The sequence below is a fragment of the Eurypyga helias genome, unplaced genomic scaffold, assembly GCF_000690775.1.
Source record: "Eurypyga helias isolate BGI_N326 unplaced genomic scaffold, ASM69077v1 scaffold18600, whole genome shotgun sequence".
Classification (NCBI taxonomy): Eukaryota; Metazoa; Chordata; class Aves; order Eurypygiformes; family Eurypygidae; genus Eurypyga; species Eurypyga helias.
In genome coordinates this window covers 91,966-114,109 of record NW_010224090.1, presented here as the reverse complement: position 1 = coordinate 114,109, position 22,144 = coordinate 91,966, and the positions used below count along the sequence as shown (strand labels likewise).

Sequence of the window (22,144 nt, the reverse complement as noted above, 5' to 3'; positions counted from 1 at the left end):
TACATTATATCTCTAACATTTTATTTTTCTTTTGGGATTTGCAGGTGGCAAAGGAGGGAAAAAGAAGAAAAACAAAAATACTGCCAAGCCCCAGAAAAATAATGGTTCAAACTGGGCCAGTGTTCCCCTCCCACCCCCTCCTGTGCAGCCACTTCCAGGCACAGAGCTGGAACACTACGGGGTGGATCAGCAAGAAGCAGGGTAATTTTTTTTTTTTTTCTTTTGAAGAAGAATCTGTGGTTTGCAGAGATGAGAAAAAAATTTTGCTAAGTGACAATAATATTCTGTTTTGGTTAAATAAAGACTGAGTGTTTTATCCTATAGATTTATTCAAGACTATGGAGGAGGAATGTTTAAATAGCTTCTCTTGATAGTGACTGAAGTTGGAAATAAAAGTGACCTTGTTCCATCATCATGTAGGGCTTCTCTGCTTACTCATGCTGATAGTATCTCACTTCATAGGTAGCTTAATTGGATTCTGTTGGGACTGCTTGCAAATGATGGGACTCAGTGTGAGTAAGGATGACATAATCTGGCTCCTTGTATTTTTTCACTGCCATGCTGTTTAAAAATACTAGAGCCAACAGAACAAAAAAGCTCACACTAAATTGGATTAATTTTAGAAGATCAACCAGTGGATAATAATCTTCTCATTGGCTTTTAGAAGAAATTTCACAGTTGAGGAAGGCATGCTATTTATAGGCCTTTTATTCTTATTATTTGAACAACTCTTGAGTTTCTGGAACCTTCCACTTGCTATTGGATATCTTAAACTTGTTCTCAAAGACACGAAATCACACCAAACACACTAAATGAAAGAGACATTTCCTGCACAAATACTAATTATGGAATACTTTTTAAAAAGTGAAATTAAATGAAATACCAGGTTATGAAACTCTGGAGGAAAATCAGGAAGTATAGAAAAATAATTTTCTGTGATCAGGTCTGTTGGAGCCTTTGAGAATCACTGTTCTGTTGGGGACTAATTTCTGCCTGTTTAAATACATGGACTAATCAATATTTTCTAAGGATGAAACGTGTTTTACAAATAATAGCTTTACTGAATAAAAATATTTCAAGTGTTCTCTCTTCTGTAAGTATGATTTGATCATTCCTACTTTTATAATGAAAGAAGAATTAAATATTAATATTTGAGTTTATACCAAGTTCTTTACCTGTGTGAGTGAAATTACTTTTAAAATGAAGGTCCATTCAGTCTATATTAGAGTTAGAAGTTCAGAGCAAAAGCAAGGGAAAATTATTAAGTTTACTGATTGTAAGTGTTGTTTAAAACTCAAGACAAGAAGTGCATATAATGATTATGCTCTGTATTCTGTTACAAAAAACTAAAATAAATTTAAGATGGTTTTGCCATATAATATTTGTCTTTGTCAGTTTATATTCTTAAAACGTAGGTGCAGCCATTTCACTAAAATAATTATGCTATAGAACGCGAACAACTTGGATTTTCTTTCAGGACAATGAAATAGCATAAAAGGTAAATGGAAATACCTTCTAGAGAAATCCCTTGTGACACAGGACTTGACTCCTCAGTTGCATAAAGTTATCTGTTATTGAGCTGGAAGGAACAATGTTGGTCACCAAAGCAACAGTGGTTATTTAAGGATAAGGTAATCAGCAGCCTTCCAGGTTCCCAACAATGCAGATTTAGTTTTTCCTCTGATTAGCTTTTGAATTACTCTTTTCTGGATTTTGTAATATCTCATTAATATCATTAATCGTTTTAACAAGACCTTCTAATGTGCATTTTACCAAACACACAAAAATGTGAAGATTAGATTTATGGTATCAGTCTTGAGCTACAGTAATTTGCAACCAACTTTGCTGAACCCAGTGAATCTGCAATCCCTATACTTCCTGAGGATGTATCCGATACTAATGGTCATTCTGTACTCAGGGGTTGATCTTGTTTTCAGTGGTTTTCAACATCCCAAAATGGAATGAATCATAGACTACATTTCTTATATTGCCTTTATAATAGTGACATATTGGGTAAAAAAAAAAAAAAAAAAGGCCAAAAAATACCCCACCAAGAAAAACAAGCACTTTTTAAAAATGAGTCTGTTTTTCTTGATTTGCTTTGATGTGTTCTATGATGACAAGTTCAGCGTGTTTCAATTTTAGAATTGGTTACTTACAGATGTAATTATGATGTGAATTACATCTGAAAAATTATCTTCCAGTCAGAAAAACTGAAAGCTTTATTAAGATTCTCACAGTGTGATATGAAAGGTGAATGTTTACAGCAATAAAATAAGGAAGCTAGTATCTAAAGAGAGATTTGTCTCTGCATGTCTTCCTATAGCTCTTGAATTCAAGTGTGAGTTTCATTGACATGATTATCCCAAATAAACTAAACAATTTTGACACCTTATTTTGCTTACTAGAAATTAACACTCATGGCCTATTAGCTTATAAATTGTAAAAGTAAATCCACCATAGCAACAAGTGAAAAAAAGTCTTCTGACTTAATCATAGCTAAAGATGAAAAAAAATACACTTTTAGTTCTCTCTATGTCTTCTCCCCAGAAGAACCAAGGTTTCTCTTCACCTCCATTTTTCCATGAACTGAAGCAAACATAAGGAAAGGTGAACATATTAATCTGCGTAGCCAATTCATATAATGTGGCAGATTTTGGGCTGTCTTAAATTACTATTTAACCTGTGCAGAAAGTCTCTTTATACTGTTGTTTCCCCAGCAAGGTCCTTCCTGTGAAACACTCCCCTTTTTTGTGGTCTTCTACAAACTCTGTGCTTGTTCATTGTTGTTTTCCTTAATTTTCAATTACATATACCGCAGAGTATTTGAAGTTTCTCTTTTCCTGTAGCAGCTTCCAATCAAGCATGTTACCTTTCCTTCCCTTTTCAGAGAATATCTTTTTGCTTGGGTTTATCTAATGAACTTGGCAGTAAGGAAATGCTAAATACTTATTAATTTTCATCTACTTATATTTTATCACTAAGGATAAGCATAATCTCGAGCCAACCCCAGTAAAGGCAGTCTTCATATTGTTATCATTGGTTGTGTTTATTTCTTACTGTTGATTCCACCTTAAAATGGAATATTAGCTGCTGGATGTCAATATATTTGACAGTTATTTTCTGGTTTTAGAAAAAGTAAAGAAGGTAATACATTTTACATCCAAAAATTCCTTTCTGACAAGACCTAAAGGGGGAAGCTTTCTTTGTTGCAACAGTTTCTGTAATGAAGCAAAGTGTTACAGAATGTGCTCCTTATCTATCACTTGGTTTTTTGGGGTTTTTTTTAAGAAAAAAAAAAATCTATCAGTGTAATGAACCAAGATTTTTAACAGCAAAATAGTACTGCTGAGAATAGAATAAAAGTGTTGAGAATAGAATAAAATTATTAGAAACATAGAGTCATGTTTGTTGATCAAAATTTATTTAGGGACTTAAGTATTGTGAAATTACAATCAGAGATCTCTAATGAAGTTAAGGTGCTTAGATTTTCGTAAGAAGTACTTGAAAAAGGTTGCATGCATTTTCAACAAGTTGTATTTACTCAGAAAACCAAAAAGAATAATATTCACGTGGTCAGTATTGACCATGCTGGTTCCAGAAGCTTCAGTAACTGTATCATGTATGCGAGGTATGGTTACTATGTAGTCTGTTAGGTTTGGTAGCTGTTTCTTGCGGATTTTTTTTTTTTTTTTTTTTTAAATGCAGGTTAGAACTGGTGGCTTTTCGGACATCTTACATTATGAAGACAAATGTTCTTGTTCATGAAATCTTGCATCTCAGTGTCCTGAACTTCAGGCTTAGACTCCTTTCCATTTCAAACAAAATCTAGGTAAAGATACGGGACTTGTGCAGAATCTCTTTACTCAGAAATCTTTTTTATTAAGAAATCTTTTTACTATCATGCTGAACATTTGGGGATTTGAAGCAAGTAGGGTCAAAAGGCGAGCACATCCAAAGCTCATTTATGCATTACTGAAAAGTCACTAAGGAGTATCTTTCTTCTCTGTCCCTTTTAAAGCAGAAGCCATTATGCCAAAGCATGAGGTTGAGACAGTAAAAGTAAGTGACAGAACTGTGGCTCTGTACATTTTTAGCAGCATGAGTTAGGATGGTCCCTTCACCCTTGGGTGGTGATGTCATGAGTGAATATTGCAAGGAAAGACAAATTAGACCTAGTCATATCCTAATTGTCTCCTAAGGAATTGAATATGTATCATCTTAAATCTCTGTGTTATGAAACTGGTAATGATCATTCACTCAAAAGCCCTTAAATGCCAAGTGTTAAGATGCAGCATTTTATTTGCACCTCTGTACAGGAATGTGTGTTTGTGTGTCTATATATGGTTATATCTAGATGTAGATTTAACATGATACTGGCCTTAATTACAAGATAAGTCTTCCACGGATTTTTGGATGATTAGGTCAGGTTGGTTTAGCTATCCTGAATCTGTACTTTTAAATGCAGACTACAGACTTTTGAGTAAGGAAAAAGTAGTTTAGCTAATTACTGAAATCCTTGGGTTTTGCTAAAAGTAAATGTTTTGTTAATAATACAGGTTTTGAAACTTCTGACTCAGTGTTCCCGGCATTTCGTAATCCAGCTGCACACTTGAGAAAATTGTCAGTGATTCATTTTTCTCTAGGAAATTGGTAATTCCTTCCTTCCAAATCAGGAGCCTTAAGGAGTATTTTTAAACTGGTTTGAGAAATTGTTTGTATAAAGCAACGTGTTGCCTGCCTGCATTGCAGACACAAGGGGTGTGCCTTGGTAGCAGTCCCTGAAGGTGGACAGAAGATGAAGTGACTTAGATGATGCTTGGGGATTGGCCTTCAGAGTGTAAGACTGTGAAGGAGCTCTGAGAACTTTTGGTTGTCTGGTCGTCTTTTGAAAAGAACTGTCTAACCTGAGGTATTTTGGAATACGTTGGGAGTTAAGAAGGAATGTGTGTAGATGGTCAAGAGACTGCTGACTGAATGGATGCTTTGAAGATAGGAGGAGTAGACAGTGTTGAGATCTGAGCAGTATGATTGTCAACAGAGCTCTGCACAAGTGAAGAGGTGTTCAGATTAGGGAATTATCCTGGATAGACAATGCACAGGGAATGACCACAGGCACTAGGACCTATGTGTCTTGGGTGATGCTGGTGTCTCTAAGGGACAGAGTCCTGGGATGATACTATAATACACACTGAACTGAAAGGTCTGTGATGAGAACAGAGAAAGAAAAGCATTGAATTGCTGGAAAAGCTTACGTAAGAAGTGGTAGTAGAATATAACCTTCTGTTTCTAGCCCTGATCAGATGTAGCATCACCTCTTACAACTTTGGTACAAGACTAAAAATTGAATCACAAAGCTTACCAGAACATCTCTTATATGTGAAGAGAGAAGAATTTGGTATTGAAGATTATTGATGGTTTATCTTTTAATTTACTTCAGGCAGGTGTGTTAAAAGTGTTCCAAAATTTAGCACTGTCTAGGTAAGTCCCAGTAAAGATTGGTTAGAAGGTGGGGTGCTGGCAGAGCTGTCAACATGTGTGCTAATGTATCCTATCAGCTGGTGCTGTGACATGACATATGCCTAGGGTCAGTGCTGCTGTGACATGAATGTATTACACATCACAGTACCTACCTATATGCAGTGTGGTAAGACCAGGATTTATGTGGAAAGTGAAGCTTTTTGTTTAAGCTGCAAAATAAAAAGAAATAGTTAATTTATAGACAAATAAATGGGAGGGTGAGGGTAAAGAAGTGCATGAGTGCAACTGCTTAAAGCGTGCTTTGCCTTTTAAGAATGCTGCTATTTTCATGTTTAGGTCAGCCTTCATGCATTCCCCTAAGTGAATGATCCAGGAAGTGAGTTAGTTCATTTGCATTGTTGATTATGGCGTAACGTCATTAAAAAATGAGATGGTGGATCGGTAATTTTTTTTTGGTTGCACATCTTGTTCAAGTTGCTTAGCACTCGTGGGAAAAATTAAAAAGACTCAGTAAGGAGAATTTAAGCAACTATGACCCTATTTTCAATAAATGTTAAAGCTCACACTGCATGTGAGAATTCAAACTGCAGCAGAAATCCTGTATACCCTCTACTGCACATCAGAGATGAGAGTTGGTATATACTAAGTTTACTTGGTTTTTATTTTAGATATGACAGTGATGGTTGGTGTCCGCCTTTGCCAGTTCAGACCTATCTGCATCAGGGCATGGAGGATGAGCTTGAAGAAGACGATGATCGTGTTCCCACACCTCCTGTCCGAGGAGTAGCTTCGTCACCTGCAATCTCATTTGGGCAACAGTCAACTGCAACCCTCACGCCTTCTCCACGAGAAGAAATGCAGCCCATGCTTCAAGCCCACCTTGATGAATTAACTAGGGCGTACCAGTTCGATATAGCAAAGCAGACATGGTAAATATTTGAAGGGGGCACCTGTGGTCTAGAAAAGTAAAGCATGATAATAATTTATTCCTTGATAACATAAATATTGACTGTGTTCAACATTTCAGTAATGTTTCCAAAGCAGTAAAATGGAAGAAGAAATAGCAAAACTATACCTAGAGTGTGAAGACCTTAAAAATTGTTAGGTGCTTTTTAAAACATAATGTTCTGTAATGTGTTAAATCTTGTCTAAAACCACATAAGACCAATATGCCTCTGCAGTTCTACATATATTCAACTAAGTAATTAACAGCCACCGACTGACAATTTTTATACACTTCAGATTACTCCTTTTCAGGCTAGCAAAAGATAGATTTTTTTTAGGATTTTCAAAAATATTGAAATTCTAAATTCCTGATTAAAAATAATGCCAGTCACCTGAAATAGCAATGCAGCAGCTTTTACCATGTGTCACATGAGAATGATGCATTTGTATCTCTGACTGTAGTTTGAAATACCATGAAAATTTTTGATTCATAGGGAAAAGCCCAGAAATAGCAGGAAGGAAGTTGTTAGAATTTACAAAATGGATCTAGCATTTTAGAGTGCTTTATGCTTATTTAAAGGAAGAGCAAGCAAATACCACAGTAACATTTCCCCTGCAAAACAAACCGAAGCAGTCTCTTCAGGGACTGAAAAAGAACTTGTCAACTGCACCAGGCTGGGGATACGGTGAAGGTCAGTTGCTTTCTGGATGCTCCCTAAGCGGCAGTTGTCCTTTTACAACTTTTCTATCCAGACAAAGCCTGTGAATCTCAGAGGAGAGGAGCAGAGCTCATTACTGAATGGCGCACTGCCAGCGGAGAAGCAGCCTTTCTTCGCTGGTAAATAAAGCCACAAAGTTATTCAGCTCGAGCTGCCATAAATAGATCAGGCAGGTAGGCAGGTGGTGCCAAATCAAAGCCAGCTGTTTTCCCTGGGCACCGTGGAAGCCTCGAGCCTTGTCTGCAATCTGCACTCAATCAACAGGGTACTTTGGTCCCTCTGCGGTGCCACACTGCCAAGCGTAGACCACGGCCTGCCTGTGGGAGAGGCCCAAATCCCAGGCAGCAGCTAGACCTGGCCTGTTGAAGGGAGCAGACTCCTGCGCCAGCACACAGATGCATACCCTGTCTGTATAGTCAGTCGCTGCGGCGTTTTGCAGCTGTTACCCTTTCTACGCCCTACAAACCACGGGTGCCCATCTGGGGGTGGACAACGGAGTAGGACTCTGTAGCAAAGCCTCTTGCAGCTGTCAGGAAAGGTCTTGCTCCCTTTTTGGAGAAATGACAAATGATTGGGAACTTTCATAACGTGCTTAGGAATATACAGATTTTAATGTCGCTCTTGTGTAACGTCACAGAAATTCACCATGAATTCTGAAAAATACATAGAGAAGTTAAAGTGTCTTTTCATACTAAGACCTTGTAGCAGGTATTAGGGTAAATATTGTGAGTTGCAAATACAAATTATTTTTGCAGTTGTTGTGACATGGAATAATTTAATACTTCATAATGTTTGGTGGAAAGTCCTCCGTTGTCTTAAGTGGGCAGAAAGAATTCTTAGTTTTCTTTTCACAAAGTTAACCTGTCCAGTGTAGAGGGGGAGCAAACAAAACAAGATGAGACCTGTCTGATAGGTTACTGTAGGAATAATAGTAGAGAAACGTAGAGACCAGACAACTAGAAGTTTCAGAAACAGCACATTAGAGATTACTGGAAAAGCACATAATCATTATGGCCTTGATCCAGAAAATCACTTAAGTATATGCTTTACTACAAGTACATGAGAAATTGACTTCAATTGTTCTATCACACGCTCAACATTAAGAATATACTTAAGTATTTTGTTTGATTGGGAGCTAATCGCACTGTTTATTGAGGGTTAGTTAGATGGTAGTGCCCTTTAGCACAGTGTTTTGAACACTGCGTAGCTGAGAACCTGCTGTCCAGACAGAAAATATTCAAGAATTCCTAATCAGAAGGGGGTTGTATATCAGAAGGAAAGTGTTTGCTCTGCAAATAAGCTTCAGAATAGGCAATAATTTAAAATCTACATCAAGGTGGAGAGAGGTTCCAGTGGTATGTAGCATTTATCATGACATTCTCAGATCCAATGGGTTTATATTATGAAGAAAAAGCTGTTTGAATAAAGAGAATTACTGCACTTATCAAGTATAGGCCATAATACAGCACACAGCTTTAACCAAAAATGTATCAGCTCTAGGAAACCAAACAGGTGACAGTTTTAATTTTTTCTGTCATGCTGATGTCCAAGCAAGAGACCAGCAGAATCCTGGATCCCATCCAGTGCGCTGCCGATTCAAATCAGTTCCCAGCACCTCGTGAACAGCCACCCAAGGATTCCCACGTGCCTAAGTTTGCAATTTCAAGCATGGTGCATGCTCTTATGCCAAGGCCAGTCATGCCTGGGTGCCCTGGCACAGCTTGCTGTGTACCTGTAGTGCTGTGCAGAATGCTGCATTGAAAGCTGATGGCTGTTCTTTTCCTCTCCGGTCTCCCGGAGACCAGCGAAATGAAACCCCAAGCCCCTTGCTTGCCTTTGGCCATTTAGCTATTCTGTGGGTGGGTTTTATCTTTGTTTTTCTTTTTTTTAATTGTGATGGCTTCATACAGTAATTTCACACATCCATGCCCTAATACTGCTGCAGTTAAATCAATTAAACTATTTGGAATATAGCAAAATAAAAAGACCACACTGATAATGGATTTGTTGGACTTAGAAATTTCTTATTCCTCCTGATCATTTCCTTCTCTTTAGAGTGAGTTCTGCTTAAGGGCAATCAGTCTGTTTAAGCAGGAGTGAAGTTTAATTTTGGCTCAACGTATGGTTTGCAAGGTGGAATATTGGGTGAGACACCTATACATTAGGTTGGGATTCAGAATTGTGCATTTCCATGGACTTCCTACTTGATTTATGTCGCCTCTGTGTACGTTTTTCTGCATCTGTAAAAGGACAACCTTGACCTTCGCCATCTTACAGGAGGAGTAGTATATTTAACAATAGAAGGTGCACAGGTACTCTGGTAACAGAAGCTATGGTGAATAACTGAACTGACTTTTCTTGAGTTTGACCTAACAAGCACGTGTTGTAAATCTACTTCGGGACTTACAGAAAGGCTTATCTTCTATTGACCATGGGGTACAAAGTCTCATCCATTCTGATAACATTTTCCTGTTTGTTTGTGTAGGCACATCCAAAGCAATACACAACCTCCTCAGGCTCCAGTTCCACCCCTAGGATATGTATCTGGAAACCTTATTTCAGATTTGGAAACAGATGTTCCAGATGATGATGATGATGAAGATGATGATGATATTGAAGAAGAAACTGTAGAAATCAGTAGGCCGCTAAGAGGTCTAGAGCATACCCCAGGCTCCAGTATGGACAATCTAGACAGCTCTGTGACAGGTAACCAAACACAGTTAACAGTGACACTAACTTGTTCCCAACTTGAAAATACATCATCCATCAAACACTTTCTAAGTGAAAATTTATTCCACTCTATTTCTGTAACATTTAAAATGTGTTAATATTAAACACTAAAGTTAAAGAAGGATTTGAAAATACTTTGCTTTGCTGCAAAATGATAAGAAAATTCATGAATTTTAAAAAGCTTGAAAGACTTGAAAGAAAACTCAATTATATCCTAGCTTTCATGAAAAGTTCACTCTACTGGAGGAGCAAGCCAGTTACATAAAAAGGAGGGGTAAGACCTTAGCTTAGGAATATATATTTCATAAATCAGGAGTAGCATAAAAATGTTACCTTAAAGCTTTCATAGCTTTCACAGATGAACACAGAGAAGTTAAAAGACTTCAAAATAAGTGTAGTTAGATCAGCACAGAATTTATTTGTAGGGTAAATACAACATTTATGTAGGAAAATGTGTATTTTGAACCTACTTTTTATTGCTGAATTTAGTAATTGTTCCTTTTCAGTGAAGACAATTATTCTGACATTTCTTCCTTCACTGCTTCTCACCTGTTGCATGCCTTAGCAAGTTAGAACAGGAATCATCGAAGGGAACCTAGAAAGGCATGCTAAACTAATGCACAGAATACGGATGAATAAAATTGCTGTTGATGAAATGTAAGCAGTGAAAGGTACTTTTTGAAAAACACCTCTTATATGGACCTAATGAACTTTTTGTAGGCATCAGCATATTTCCATTTAGGTTAAACTTGGGCCTCTATGTACACTATAATGTATCCATAACATACAGCTGTATTGGAGACACGAATGTACGTAGTGTCCATAGTTTACAAAAGCTAGTGGTTGCTTCCTCAGTCTTTGATGTCTGTGGAGGAACGCTGGTTGTTAATTGTACTTTGAAATAGGCTTGCTCAGTACAACTTACTGCCATAGCACCGCTGAATTTCCTGTCAGTGTTCTGGACTGTTGAAATTCCAAGGATTTTGCACCGTTACCTAAACACTGTTATTCTGAAAACACTGCAGGAATATGACAGTGATGGAGCATCACTACCTATAATGTTCTTCCTTTTCCCTTGCTGAATTAAATAGTGTGTAGCTTAATTCCACTTTCCAGGTTTTCCTTCACCTTAGGACCAGATTGCTTGCCAATCTAATTAAGATTTAAGAATTTTAACTCTGCTGCTGTGATTTGAAATCCAGTCCAACTGAAGGCCGTAAAGTTTAAATCCCTGAATTGAGAAGTTAAATTATTAGTGCATGAGTATGTTAAGTCATTTTGCTTGAATTTCTAGTGTAATCTTCTTCAGGCTGTAATTCTGCATAATTTTGCATATCTCACTAATGGCTTAGAAGCCTTTCCATTAGGAATGCAGTAAGGGGGTTGCATCGGTAATACATAAATAAATAAATAAACAGGTTGCTGTATGTTTTCCATTTGGTATGTATGAATATGTCACTGTCGATATATCAGTAAATCAGAAAATTAATGTTTTTCACATTTGCATTTTCACCTAATATTTTGGGCCACCTTGCCTAGCTCAAAGTAAGGAATAACTATTTGCTCCAATTCGTAGACTCCTGTGCTTATTAGAATTTTTCATTTTATGAATAATATTCAAGCTTATTCATATAATTATGAATCTTAGTTAATTATTGGACCATTAAAACCTTCATGGTGTATATATATTTTTTTTTTTAATTTTTTTTTTTTTTAGGAAGTTGGGCAGAACCTGTTAATGTAGACTGGGAGTGTACTTAAGGTGACCTAGATGCACTCATTTCCACCACTATCTTGATGTGGCCTCATCCAGCTGAAAATTATGTTTTTTCTTTTGATTTCTCTTGTTTAATTAGTTGAATCTGTTCCTTGATCTGGTTTTTCACATGGCAAGGTGTTTGCCAGCACCGCAGGAAGGGAACGTGCAGCTGGAAGGGAAGCAAAATGACAGGCTGCCCCTATAGGTTATAGCCAACACTTAAATTGACTTAAAACAATTATGGAACTATAGCCTTACAAAAATACAGCAGACTGTTGGTCTAAATTGTCTGCAAAATTACAAACTCTCTGAATAACAAAACTACTTCTGTTTTCCTCAGTTACTATATAGGTAAATCTTTAATTTTCTGAGGGCTTGTTTTGGGTTTGGTTTTTTTCCAGGGGTAGAAGAAAATTGCTTATTATAGTTGGGAGAATTGTTTCAAAAAAGAATTTTAATTTTTGTGTATCTGTTTCTGTTAACTCTTCCACGCTGCGTTTACTGGTGTTAAGGAGTGTGTATAACAAATGGCACTCATTGTTTCTAAGCTGTTTCTTATTCTTTAATTCGATTGTTTTTTTAGTTGTAGACAACTAAATTGTTCTTTCTTGCACTGAAAATATATAAGCTGCTTCTTTTCACAGGACTCTTGTTGACTTAAACCAGTATTTTTTTTTAGGAATTTATATGCCATGTCTTAACTTCTTTAGACATTATATTAAAAGATAGAGGCAAATGAGAAAACCTGACCAAGATGAAGCAATATTTCTGTTCATTTTGAAGCACACCCTTTCAGTTCAGTGTTATTGAGAAATCTAAATTTACATTCCTCAGTCCAGATTTCCTCCGAATAGAGTTGGTGTACAGTAAGCAGGGCAAGTTTCCTCACCTTGTCCTGTTGGCATGCCTCAGTGATGACTTGAAGATACCCACTCATGGCGTGAAATGGTACTTTGTTCTTTATGGCTGAGCTGACACCAGGGTTTTCATCCCACAGGAAATGTGGGATTCTCTGAGGGGAAACACTTGTGCTGCGTGAGCCAAGCTCAAACTGCTAAATTCCTCTGAAACCACAGTGTTGCCTCCTTGAACTGTTTAAAAGTCAGGTTGTCTTCCAGGCTCTTGAGTTTTAGTTACAGCTAACTGAAGATTCAGACAGGGATTTAATCTGCGCTATTAAACTTTTCTCTTTGCAGGTGGCAAAGACATAATGTTGACATGTGTAATAAAGTGAAAAGAAAGGAGGAGCACACAGTAACTATATCTTAACATTTTCTAGGTATTGCAAAGAAAACTCAAGGAGGGAGACTTAGATTTGAACATTTGTGAGATGAAAAATGAAATTAAAGCCAAAGTTTTGCTTCATTCCCAGCAAGCTTTGTTATGATAGTGAGTTAAGGATTGTGATTTAAAAAAGAAGAAGAAAGAACTGAAAAGCAGCTGTAAAACTTCTGCTCACTTGACTTCTATATCACAATTATTTAAGGTTATTTTTGCTTTCAGAGACACATTGAAATATAGTTTTTCTTTCACTTAGTTTAATGTTTGCTTTAATTATGAATTACTATGCAGAGTTATGGCATGAATGGTCATGAACAGTCTGTTATATTATTCTACTTTAATAGACTTAATTAATTGCATATGATGACAGCATAAGAAATTAATTTGCTTCTCACTGAAATCACTGACAACAACGCTAGGTTTTGTCACACCAAAGTACTATGTTTTAAGAGTTTTCTTTGCCCTCTCCTTACCGTCTCCTCCCCCAGCTGGTAGTGAGGACTGTTATATCTTCAGTCCTGGTGCATTTTGACTGAGGGGAGAGAAACACCCATTAACTCACATGGAAATAAGAACAAGCCCTTTTCTACCTAACTGGTACAAACAGATAGAAGCAGAGAGATATTCTTGTAAACAGTACCACTCCAAATGAATAACAACTTTTTTTTCAATAGAGTTGTAAAGATCTGAAATTATGAAGGTCTCTGTAGGTTGTATAGCTCAGCAAGAAAGAAAATCCCTTATTTGGCATGTTTTGGTCTTAATTAAAAGAATCACTGATCACTGTCTGTATGGTAAAAGTTGTTCATTCATTGTGTCTGAGCACAAATGGAATAATTCTTGAAAATTACACAAAATCATTTTCACGAGCCATATTTTACCATAGCAGAATTCAATATTTATATTGATTTGCTTAGGGATGCCTATTGCAAAAGAATCTATTTTATAAGCAGTTAGACAGATTGCATTTAATAGGAAGATTGTGTTTCATGGATTAAATATGTGCTCAGAAAATAGGAAACTGCTACTTTTTGTATCTCATAAAAATGGTAATGCAACAATTAGCAGGGTCATATTATAAAGCACAGACTTTAGCTTAATGGATCTAGGGATATGCATTCATCAGCAAGGATGGATTTAGCATGAAACAACATGTAAATGAATTGATGACTGATCATAAATTAATTTTAGTGCTGAAGAAGTAATAGAGACACAGCAAGATGCCACTTTATCATAGTATTTTACTGCTCAGCAACATTTGAGCAACTACTTAATGTTCTGTGTGCATTTCTTTTCTAACAGCTTGAATAAATTTGAGAATTTTTTGTGCCTTTCAGCAATATGGAAACCAAAAAATCTAGAAAGGTTGAAAATGCAACCACAAATAAATTTGGCTAAGTGACATAAATTCATTTTTCATTGAATGTTTATGAAGGGCATTAATTATGGTTGGACCTGTGAAGTGCCAAATATGTATGTATGATTTTTACCTCCTTTTGCTTACTGTTTCCTGCCCCAAAATAAAGTTAAATTTAAGTTTTAAAACTTGAGTTTATTTCAGATGTATACATTTAAATGTGTGGACATTTATCATGAAGTATAAAATATAAGACCAGGTCTAATTTTTAAAGTTTGAGCATCTTTATATTCTGCATTCAGCCGCTTCTATTATTATTTCTTATTTTAATGGTACAATGACTGTTGCCCCTTTGAGCCATCAATTCACTAAAATCAGTGGACATTCTTTCTGTGTGATCATGACAGTAGTCAGGTATATCCAAAAGAGGGTAGTATCTTTCTCCTGCACAAAGACTAAAGAACTTCTATAACTGATAGCAGCTGAAGTAGCATCACTCCCCAAGGACTTCATCCATACCTCCCAGACCAAGCAGTCTGACCCTGTTCCATCAAAAACCTGTGGAGAAGCAGGGGCTTAATATTAGCATGCACTTAATGGTCTTGCGCAGAAATGTGCCTAAGCATGGACATACAAGTCCCAGTGACAGAATTTGTTCGTTTTCAGCATGCCTGTAGAGTTTGGTGAATACAGAAAAGTATCTAATGGAATTTTCAGAAGTGTTAGGTTTGTTGTGTGCAGCTTTTCCTACAAAAGCGCATTAGGCTTGTTTGTTGGGTTTTTTTCCTAAAGTAAAGCAAGAGTACACTTAACAAAGAAAAACAGCACTTTCATTGCCTGCCAAATGTCACTAAAAGCGGTAGCTTGCAGTCTACAGGAAGCTAGCACCTCTATTCCCCTCACCTTTCCCTGAGAGCAAAGAAGCTTTCTTTTTGCATTAGCACCAAGAGATATTTTATGGAGCAAGAAAACAGAGTTCAACTTTTCGCAGAGTTGATTTTGTTCTGCATAAAGCATTTACTGCTTCTGTCAGCAAGAGTAAAATTTACAGTTGCCAGAAAGCGTAAAAACTCAGATGTGCTCATGGAAAACACATAGTGAGCTGCATGTAAAGGAGACACTAAAAGCCTGTTTCATTCCATTTCAAAACGCACAGTTGATCTGAAAGGGACGTCAGCATCCCTTATTCTGCCTTTATTCAGAGAGAAACAAATGTGCATCTGATTTGGAAAACAAGAGGCCAGTGGATGCCTTTAAACAGGCAGTCACCATGTGTGCTATGTTAACGCAGCTGCATGGTGGCCTGAGGGGTCCGGGCTGGGCTCCAGCAGCTCAGTGTCCCCTGGGCAATGTCCGCACCGCTGGAGGGCAAAGCAAGCTGGGGTTTTACTGCTGCAAGTTTTGGTGGGGAAAAGGTTGTTTATGCAGGGAAACTGAATGGCTCAGGAACCCATAGACATGATGTAGAGATTTCACCTGGTCACATACAGCTGTGGGTGCTGTGTATGTCTCATGGCAGCTTGCTGACTTCAGCAGTTATGACGAGTTTTGCCTCTGCTTCCAGTAACCAGAGTATCACAGGATCACAGAATGGTTTGGGTTGGAAGGGAACTTCAAGATCATCTAGTTCCACCCCCTCCGCCATGGGCATGGACACCTTCCACTAGACCAGGTTTCTCAAAGCCTCATCCAGCCTGGCCTTGAACACTTCCAGGGATGGGGGCATCTACAACTTCTCTGGGCAACCTGTTCCAGTGTCCAACCACCCTCTCCAAGAATTTTTTTTCCTTATATTCAATCAAAATCTACTCTCAGTTTAAAGCTGTTGCCCCTTGTCCTGTCACTACAAGCCTTGGTAAATGTCTTTCTACATCTCTCTTAAAAGCTCCCTTTATATGCTGGAAGGCTGCAATAAGGTATCCCCAGAGCCTTCTGCAGGCTGAATGACCCCAGTTGTCTCAGCCTTTCTTCCCAGGAGAGGTGTTACAGTCTTGTGATCATCTTCATGGCCATCCTCTGGACCCATTCTAACAGGTCCATGTCTGTCTCGTGCTGGGGACCCCAGAACTGGATGCAGTACTCCAGGTGGGGTCATTGTTTGCTTTGCTTGTCAACTGTGTTGATGTCCTTGCCCAATAGAGCTCGTCCCTGTGAGAATTGAGCTCTGCTTCCTGCCTGACAGGCCATCCCTCCTAACACAGCTGTTGGAGGAGAGGGAAAGGAGAAGCGATCCGTGGGCTGAGTGCACTGTTCCTAGCCTTGCTAACGCATGCTGTCCACGGGAATGCAGAGGAGTTCAGGAACAGGGCTTTCCTATGGGGTCAGCCTGAAAAATTGTCAGTCTGACAAAAGCACTTCTGATAATGAAAATTTAGCTATTGTTAAGAAAACCTGGCATGTCTTTGTGTTGAATGATAGCGGTATTCACACATACTGGAGGGAGCATTATGGACTTTTGCAGATTTTTAGTATATTTCATACTTAAAAGGCAGATTATTTTTTTGGGATGGGTGACATTCAGTCCAGCGCGTCAAAGAGCAGTTGAAAAATAGCAACTGTTCCTAGACATACCCTGAAAGGATCCCATCCAAATTATGTGTATTAGATGTTGTGTATCAGCTGAGTGACTGGCTAGCGAACAGGCAAAGCAATGTGAGCAGATGGAAATTCAAACTTAAGTTCCTTTAAAACATCACTAGTCTTGCACCTATGATATTGAAAAACATAAATATTCTGTTTAGTATATGTTTTTATATGTGTCTATGTAGAAAATTGAGTGTATAGTACAAAACCCTCAGGCCCTGAAAGTAACAAGATAAACGGAAAATTTTCAGCACCGGGTATCGTTCTTTGATATCTGTAGGTCTAGTCATATTTTTATGTTTCAGCTTGTGCTTACATATTTTGTAGAATATGTCGATAAGCAATTGTTTGAAAATGTCTTCAGCTATAACATTTCATTTTCTTACATCTTCATGAAGTGTTTTATCTCAAGCATCTCTTTTCAAACATCATCAATAACTGTTGCTAAGCCTTTTTACTCCCCCTTCTCTATGATGTCCTATTGCACTTTGACTGCTAGTTCAGAAACTGTCTTCTCAGAGGAAATTCAGTTTTAGCCTTCCCTTGCAGTTATCTAGGCTTCCTTACATCTGTCTGCACCAGGTCGAGTCTGTTTGGAAAATAACAATTTTATGTGTGCTCTTGGCAAGCAGAATCAAACTCTGTCACTCTCTGTTGCACTTAACACACTTTCTGCCTGTCAGACCTCCATAGACCTCTTCAGTTTCTTTTCTTGTATCTTAGGAGTGCATGGACTTTTGTTATTATAGTCGGCCGCTTTGCTGACATTAAAAGGTTTGGTCACTGCAGCATCACAAAATAGTCCATTGTTCTTGGGCTTTGTGGTGTAGTGTGCTACTGACAAAATTCCAGTATTTTTTGTAGTCTTTACTTCTTTTTGCAGCATATTTTTAATATTTGACACTGCTGTTAATTAGCCTATCAATTTGTTACTAGTAAGCAGGTCATCATTGATTGGTAAGTTTTTCACACAATAATACTTTCTTAAACATGGATTAAAAAAAGGCTTTAAAGAACTTGACTTACACTGCTACACATCTTACATACATTTACATAAAGTCAGCTGTGCTAACTGAATAGTAAACTCAGAGCCAAGATGTATCACTCCACTTGTGTCTCCGTATCTCTGAAAACCAGTTCTGTGCATATTCTCATGGATTCACCGGGCTTTTTTTCACCCATGACATACACGTGCCAGTGTTTTTAAAAGGCAGATTGCAGGTATGTCAGGACAGGTGCCTGTGCTATCTCAGAGCATTATGCTGTGTTCACGCAGCACCGTGCAGTACCATGCAGCAGCAGCTCAGGTCCCAAGAGCAGTCTGGTAGCTCTACATCTCAGCTGGACTTGGTAATTTATTTGCGTGGCTGCCCTGTTCCTGGAGCAAAGCTTGGTACTTGGTGCTAAGTTTCCTTTGCCTCCTGCTCCACTGCACAGTGTAGAATTACCCTGTGACATTTACCCAAGGTTTTTAGAAGTACAGAACACCATCAACTCCGTCTGAAGCCACAAAAGGAACAAAATTTCAGTACTTTGAAAAAAATCTGAACTGAGCGATAGCTTTTGAAAATATATTGTACTACAGCGTTGGGTAGCTGCTCAATGCTTCATGCATTGGAATAAGTAAAAGAAAATATAAATGAAGAGCAAACAAGATGAATCCTTCCTTCACTATTTTGCCCTTTACTTTTTAATCATGTCAAGATTTCTGCTTATCTTTCATGTGCTTTTTCCAGTATATGGTTTTCTGACTACATTTATGCGATGTTACTATCATTTTCCTCTCCTGCAGTGGTGGTGATCCATAGCTAGAAGATAATGTGAGGCCAGTATTGGCTTAGTGACTGACTCAGTATATATTTGCTCTGCTTTTGAATTTTAATTATTTCTAACCTGTTAAAATTGTAACTTTAATCCTCTAGAATGAACTGCTTCAGGTCAGCTTTCTTCAGGCCACTAAGATTGCTCATCTATTTTAAGGTTTTTGATTGAGAAAATGACATAGTCCCAGTCTTGTTTAGGATAGCTCTTGAAGCTCATGTCTGATTTGAGCCATATCTGCTGAGACTTACACTTGTGCTGTCCTAAATTAAGACTTTGTTTTGCAAATATCAAACCATATACTGATTTATAATAAGTGAAGTAAAAAAAAAAAATCAAATCCCATTCATTTCAATCCCAGGAAGAATCTATTAGTTTTCAAAATAATTTGTTATAGAGTCTTCACATTTGTAGACACTATGTACCATTTTGTTTACAGGATCAGAACAACACGGAGCAAGCTATGAATGCGATCCCACTCAGTTTTGATAGTGTTCTTTTATACCAAGCTCTGTCAGATAAAGTTTGGGTTTCCTGTTGTGAAAGGACTTTTAAGTGTGTATTTAAGCTTTAGATGAGTACTGCTCTTTTGTATGAAGCTCTGTCAAATGAATTTGGTTTTCCTATTGAAAAGGGACATAGTAAGTGGGTCTTTTAGGTTTAGATGATCAAAAAATATCCAATGTGCACAACTCACTAGACGCCTACATTTGTTTTTAGGTTCAATGGTAAATGGATGGGGTTCTGCGTCTGATGAGGACCGTAACTTTTCTAGTCATAGATCTAGTGTAGGTAGCTCCTCAGATGACTCGATCTTTACCAGCGGCAGTTTTGCACAAGCACTGGTTGCAGCAGCAGATAAAGCTGGTTTTAGGCTGGATGGAACCAGCCTGACAAGAACAGGTTTGTAGACTCAAAGTTGATGCTTTCTGCATGAAGGCTGTCTCTGCCTATTCTCCTATTCAGTGAACTTGCGTCTCACACTTGTCTAACATGCATGGAATAAGGTGGATGGAGATATTTTTGTCAGTATATATATATGAAACCTTGCATTACGTTTCATTTTTAGTGATTTGAAGTAGTAAATAGCACAAGCTTTTAATCTGCACCTTCAGTCTGCTGCGGTTCCCTTCTGTGCTCACCCTGCTGTAGATTTACTGACATATGCTCTATTTAATATTTCAGTGAAGAGATCACTAATTCTGACATGCAGTCTTCGATGATTTCATATTTTGCAAAATCTCTTACAATCATTCCCATTTCCAGTGATGAACATCCTGTTCAAACTATTATCTCCATCCCTGCTCTTCTGTTGCATCTCTTCTTGCAAAAGTGTATTTTGGTGTGAAGTTTTTCTAAGCATGGGGTGAACTGGTGTGCTTTTATTGTTAACAATGAAAACTGTTTAAAAGCCTTATTAGTAGCTGATTTTAAAAATGCTTAATTCAATAGGTTAATACATTTTGACAAAATTTAATTTTAATTATGCCAAATGATTCTGCCAAGTTAAATGTAACAAAGGTAAAGTGACTATTGCTTTTGAAAACAGCGAATCTTCTAAAATTAATTAAAGAAAACATAATTTATTTCATGTTTTTAAATCTCCATGTGTTTTATTTCTAGCAATGAAAGATAAGTACAAATTATTTTTAAATATTCTGGAAAAATAATATTTCCATTTGCTTAGTCTTATCAAAACAGCAAAAAAAACCTAATCATATAAATCCAAAAATCTAATAGCAAAGAATGAACTTGGGTCATATGTTTGTTATGCTTTCTCAGCCGATTCCTGCCCACAGATCCCATAATGTTCCTATCATTTAACATATTTTAGTATTAGTCTGGTATGAAGTCTGTCCTTCAGTAAAATGTGTGCCTTTATGAGAAAGGTCTCCACATCTTAGGGCTGAAAACCACAGGCTTCCTGCACGCAACAACTTCATGGCAAACACTGCCTTTTAGGAGCCTTAGGAATGAAGAAAAGAATTGATGGCAAAGTCCTGTGTCTCCAACAAACTAGAGAGTGAACAAATACAGCTTTTTTCAATCACTGGGGCTTTTGCCATTGATTTTGGTTAGACATAATCACCCTTAAAAGATAATTATGTCACTACTAAGAGTATTTTAAACCATCACTTGCTTCTCAGTCTGGTGTAAAATTGACTGGGTGAATCTGTCTCATCATTTGAAGAAAAGAAAGCAAACAAAACAAATACTGGTGTAGACGTTCACTCATGTGAGTGTTTTGCTTAAAGAGCCTCCTAAACACTCTTGAATGAAAGGAATAAATCCTTCCCGATTTTTTTTTTTTTTTTTTTTTTTTTTTTGGTGGTTGTCTTGGCCTCAGTAAAAGCTAAGGCAAAGGTTCACCCAAAGTTAATGTCCCTTGTTTCAGGCCAGTGTGAAGTACAGTTTCCATCACAAACACACACATGACAAAAGTAAATGGACACAGAAACACATAGATACTTATAAATAAATATAATTTCTTATTGTAGGTATGTAAATGGAAAGTACAAGGAAGGATGAAAGCCCTCTTGTCAGTTATATTTTCCTAGCTTAATTAGGTCAGAAATGCACTTAAACTGAGTACTTGCATGTAATTCCTCGGGCAGACTATTAGAGTTTAGGGTACAACAAAGTACCCAGCAGTTGTGGTAGAGATTTTTATGATTATTACCTTCTTACTCTCTTAATGATCCAGGACGCAAAACTGAACAAAATAAAACCCACATGTAAACAAACCACCCTCCCCTCTTTTCCTCACAAAACCCTCAGCAAATGGAAATAACTGCCCAGCGCTCTCTGTTTCATTACGAAATGATTTCTCCCAGGGTAGCGCAACTCCATCAGACATGCCTCTTACGGACCTGCTGTACCACAGCAAAACCCCAGCGTGTGAAATGGTGTCTTGTAGTGGAGAAGCAGCAGCACCGTTTCTGTTTGTGGCTCTGGAGGGAGTCTGAAGGTCCTGACTCTTTACTCCTTTGCAGTTTAGACAGTTATTTTTACCCTATCCGAAAAGCTGTGAAATAGTCTCACTGATAAGAAAGGAGAAGCCCAACTTGATAGCCTCACGTGGGTATGCCTGACTGCCAGGCATCTGAGGCACTGGTAAATCCTGGCACAAGACATCTCTCCTGCCAGACACTTTGATTCCACTTTCCCGAAGCCATCATGTGATTTGCCAGGAAGTTCAGGCAGTTTTCCTTTTTAGCACCCATGGGAAATTAAATCTAGAATTAGTGGATTCATCCTTGTCTCCACTTACAGATGCTAAATCTGCTACAGAGAGTCTGACACCGCGCAGCAGTTCTTACTGGAAGGGCTGCATGTGAATACGAGATGCTGTAATCAGTTATTAGGTGCATTGAAAAATGTGTATTGGGAGCCCACGCATCATTTGTGTTTGCCCTATGTCTGATTTAGGTCAGTGCTATTTATTTTCCCTCATGTACATGGCGGGAT

General features: G+C 37.7%; 1 protein-coding gene across 1 annotated transcript in view; it reads left to right on the top strand.

The window, feature by feature from the left end:
* Positions 1 to 22,144, top strand: part of LOC104516236 (roundabout homolog 2-like) — a 43,078-nt gene that overhangs the window by 5,046 nt on the left and 15,888 nt on the right. The window contains exons 2-5 of the mRNA XM_010160512.1: positions 45 to 201; positions 6,150 to 6,410; positions 9,631 to 9,851; positions 19,397 to 19,579. Coding sequence (XP_010158814.1) covers positions 45 to 201; positions 6,150 to 6,410; positions 9,631 to 9,851; positions 19,397 to 19,579 — 822 coding nt within the window. The remainder of the gene's footprint in view (positions 1 to 44; positions 202 to 6,149; positions 6,411 to 9,630; positions 9,852 to 19,396; positions 19,580 to 22,144) is intronic.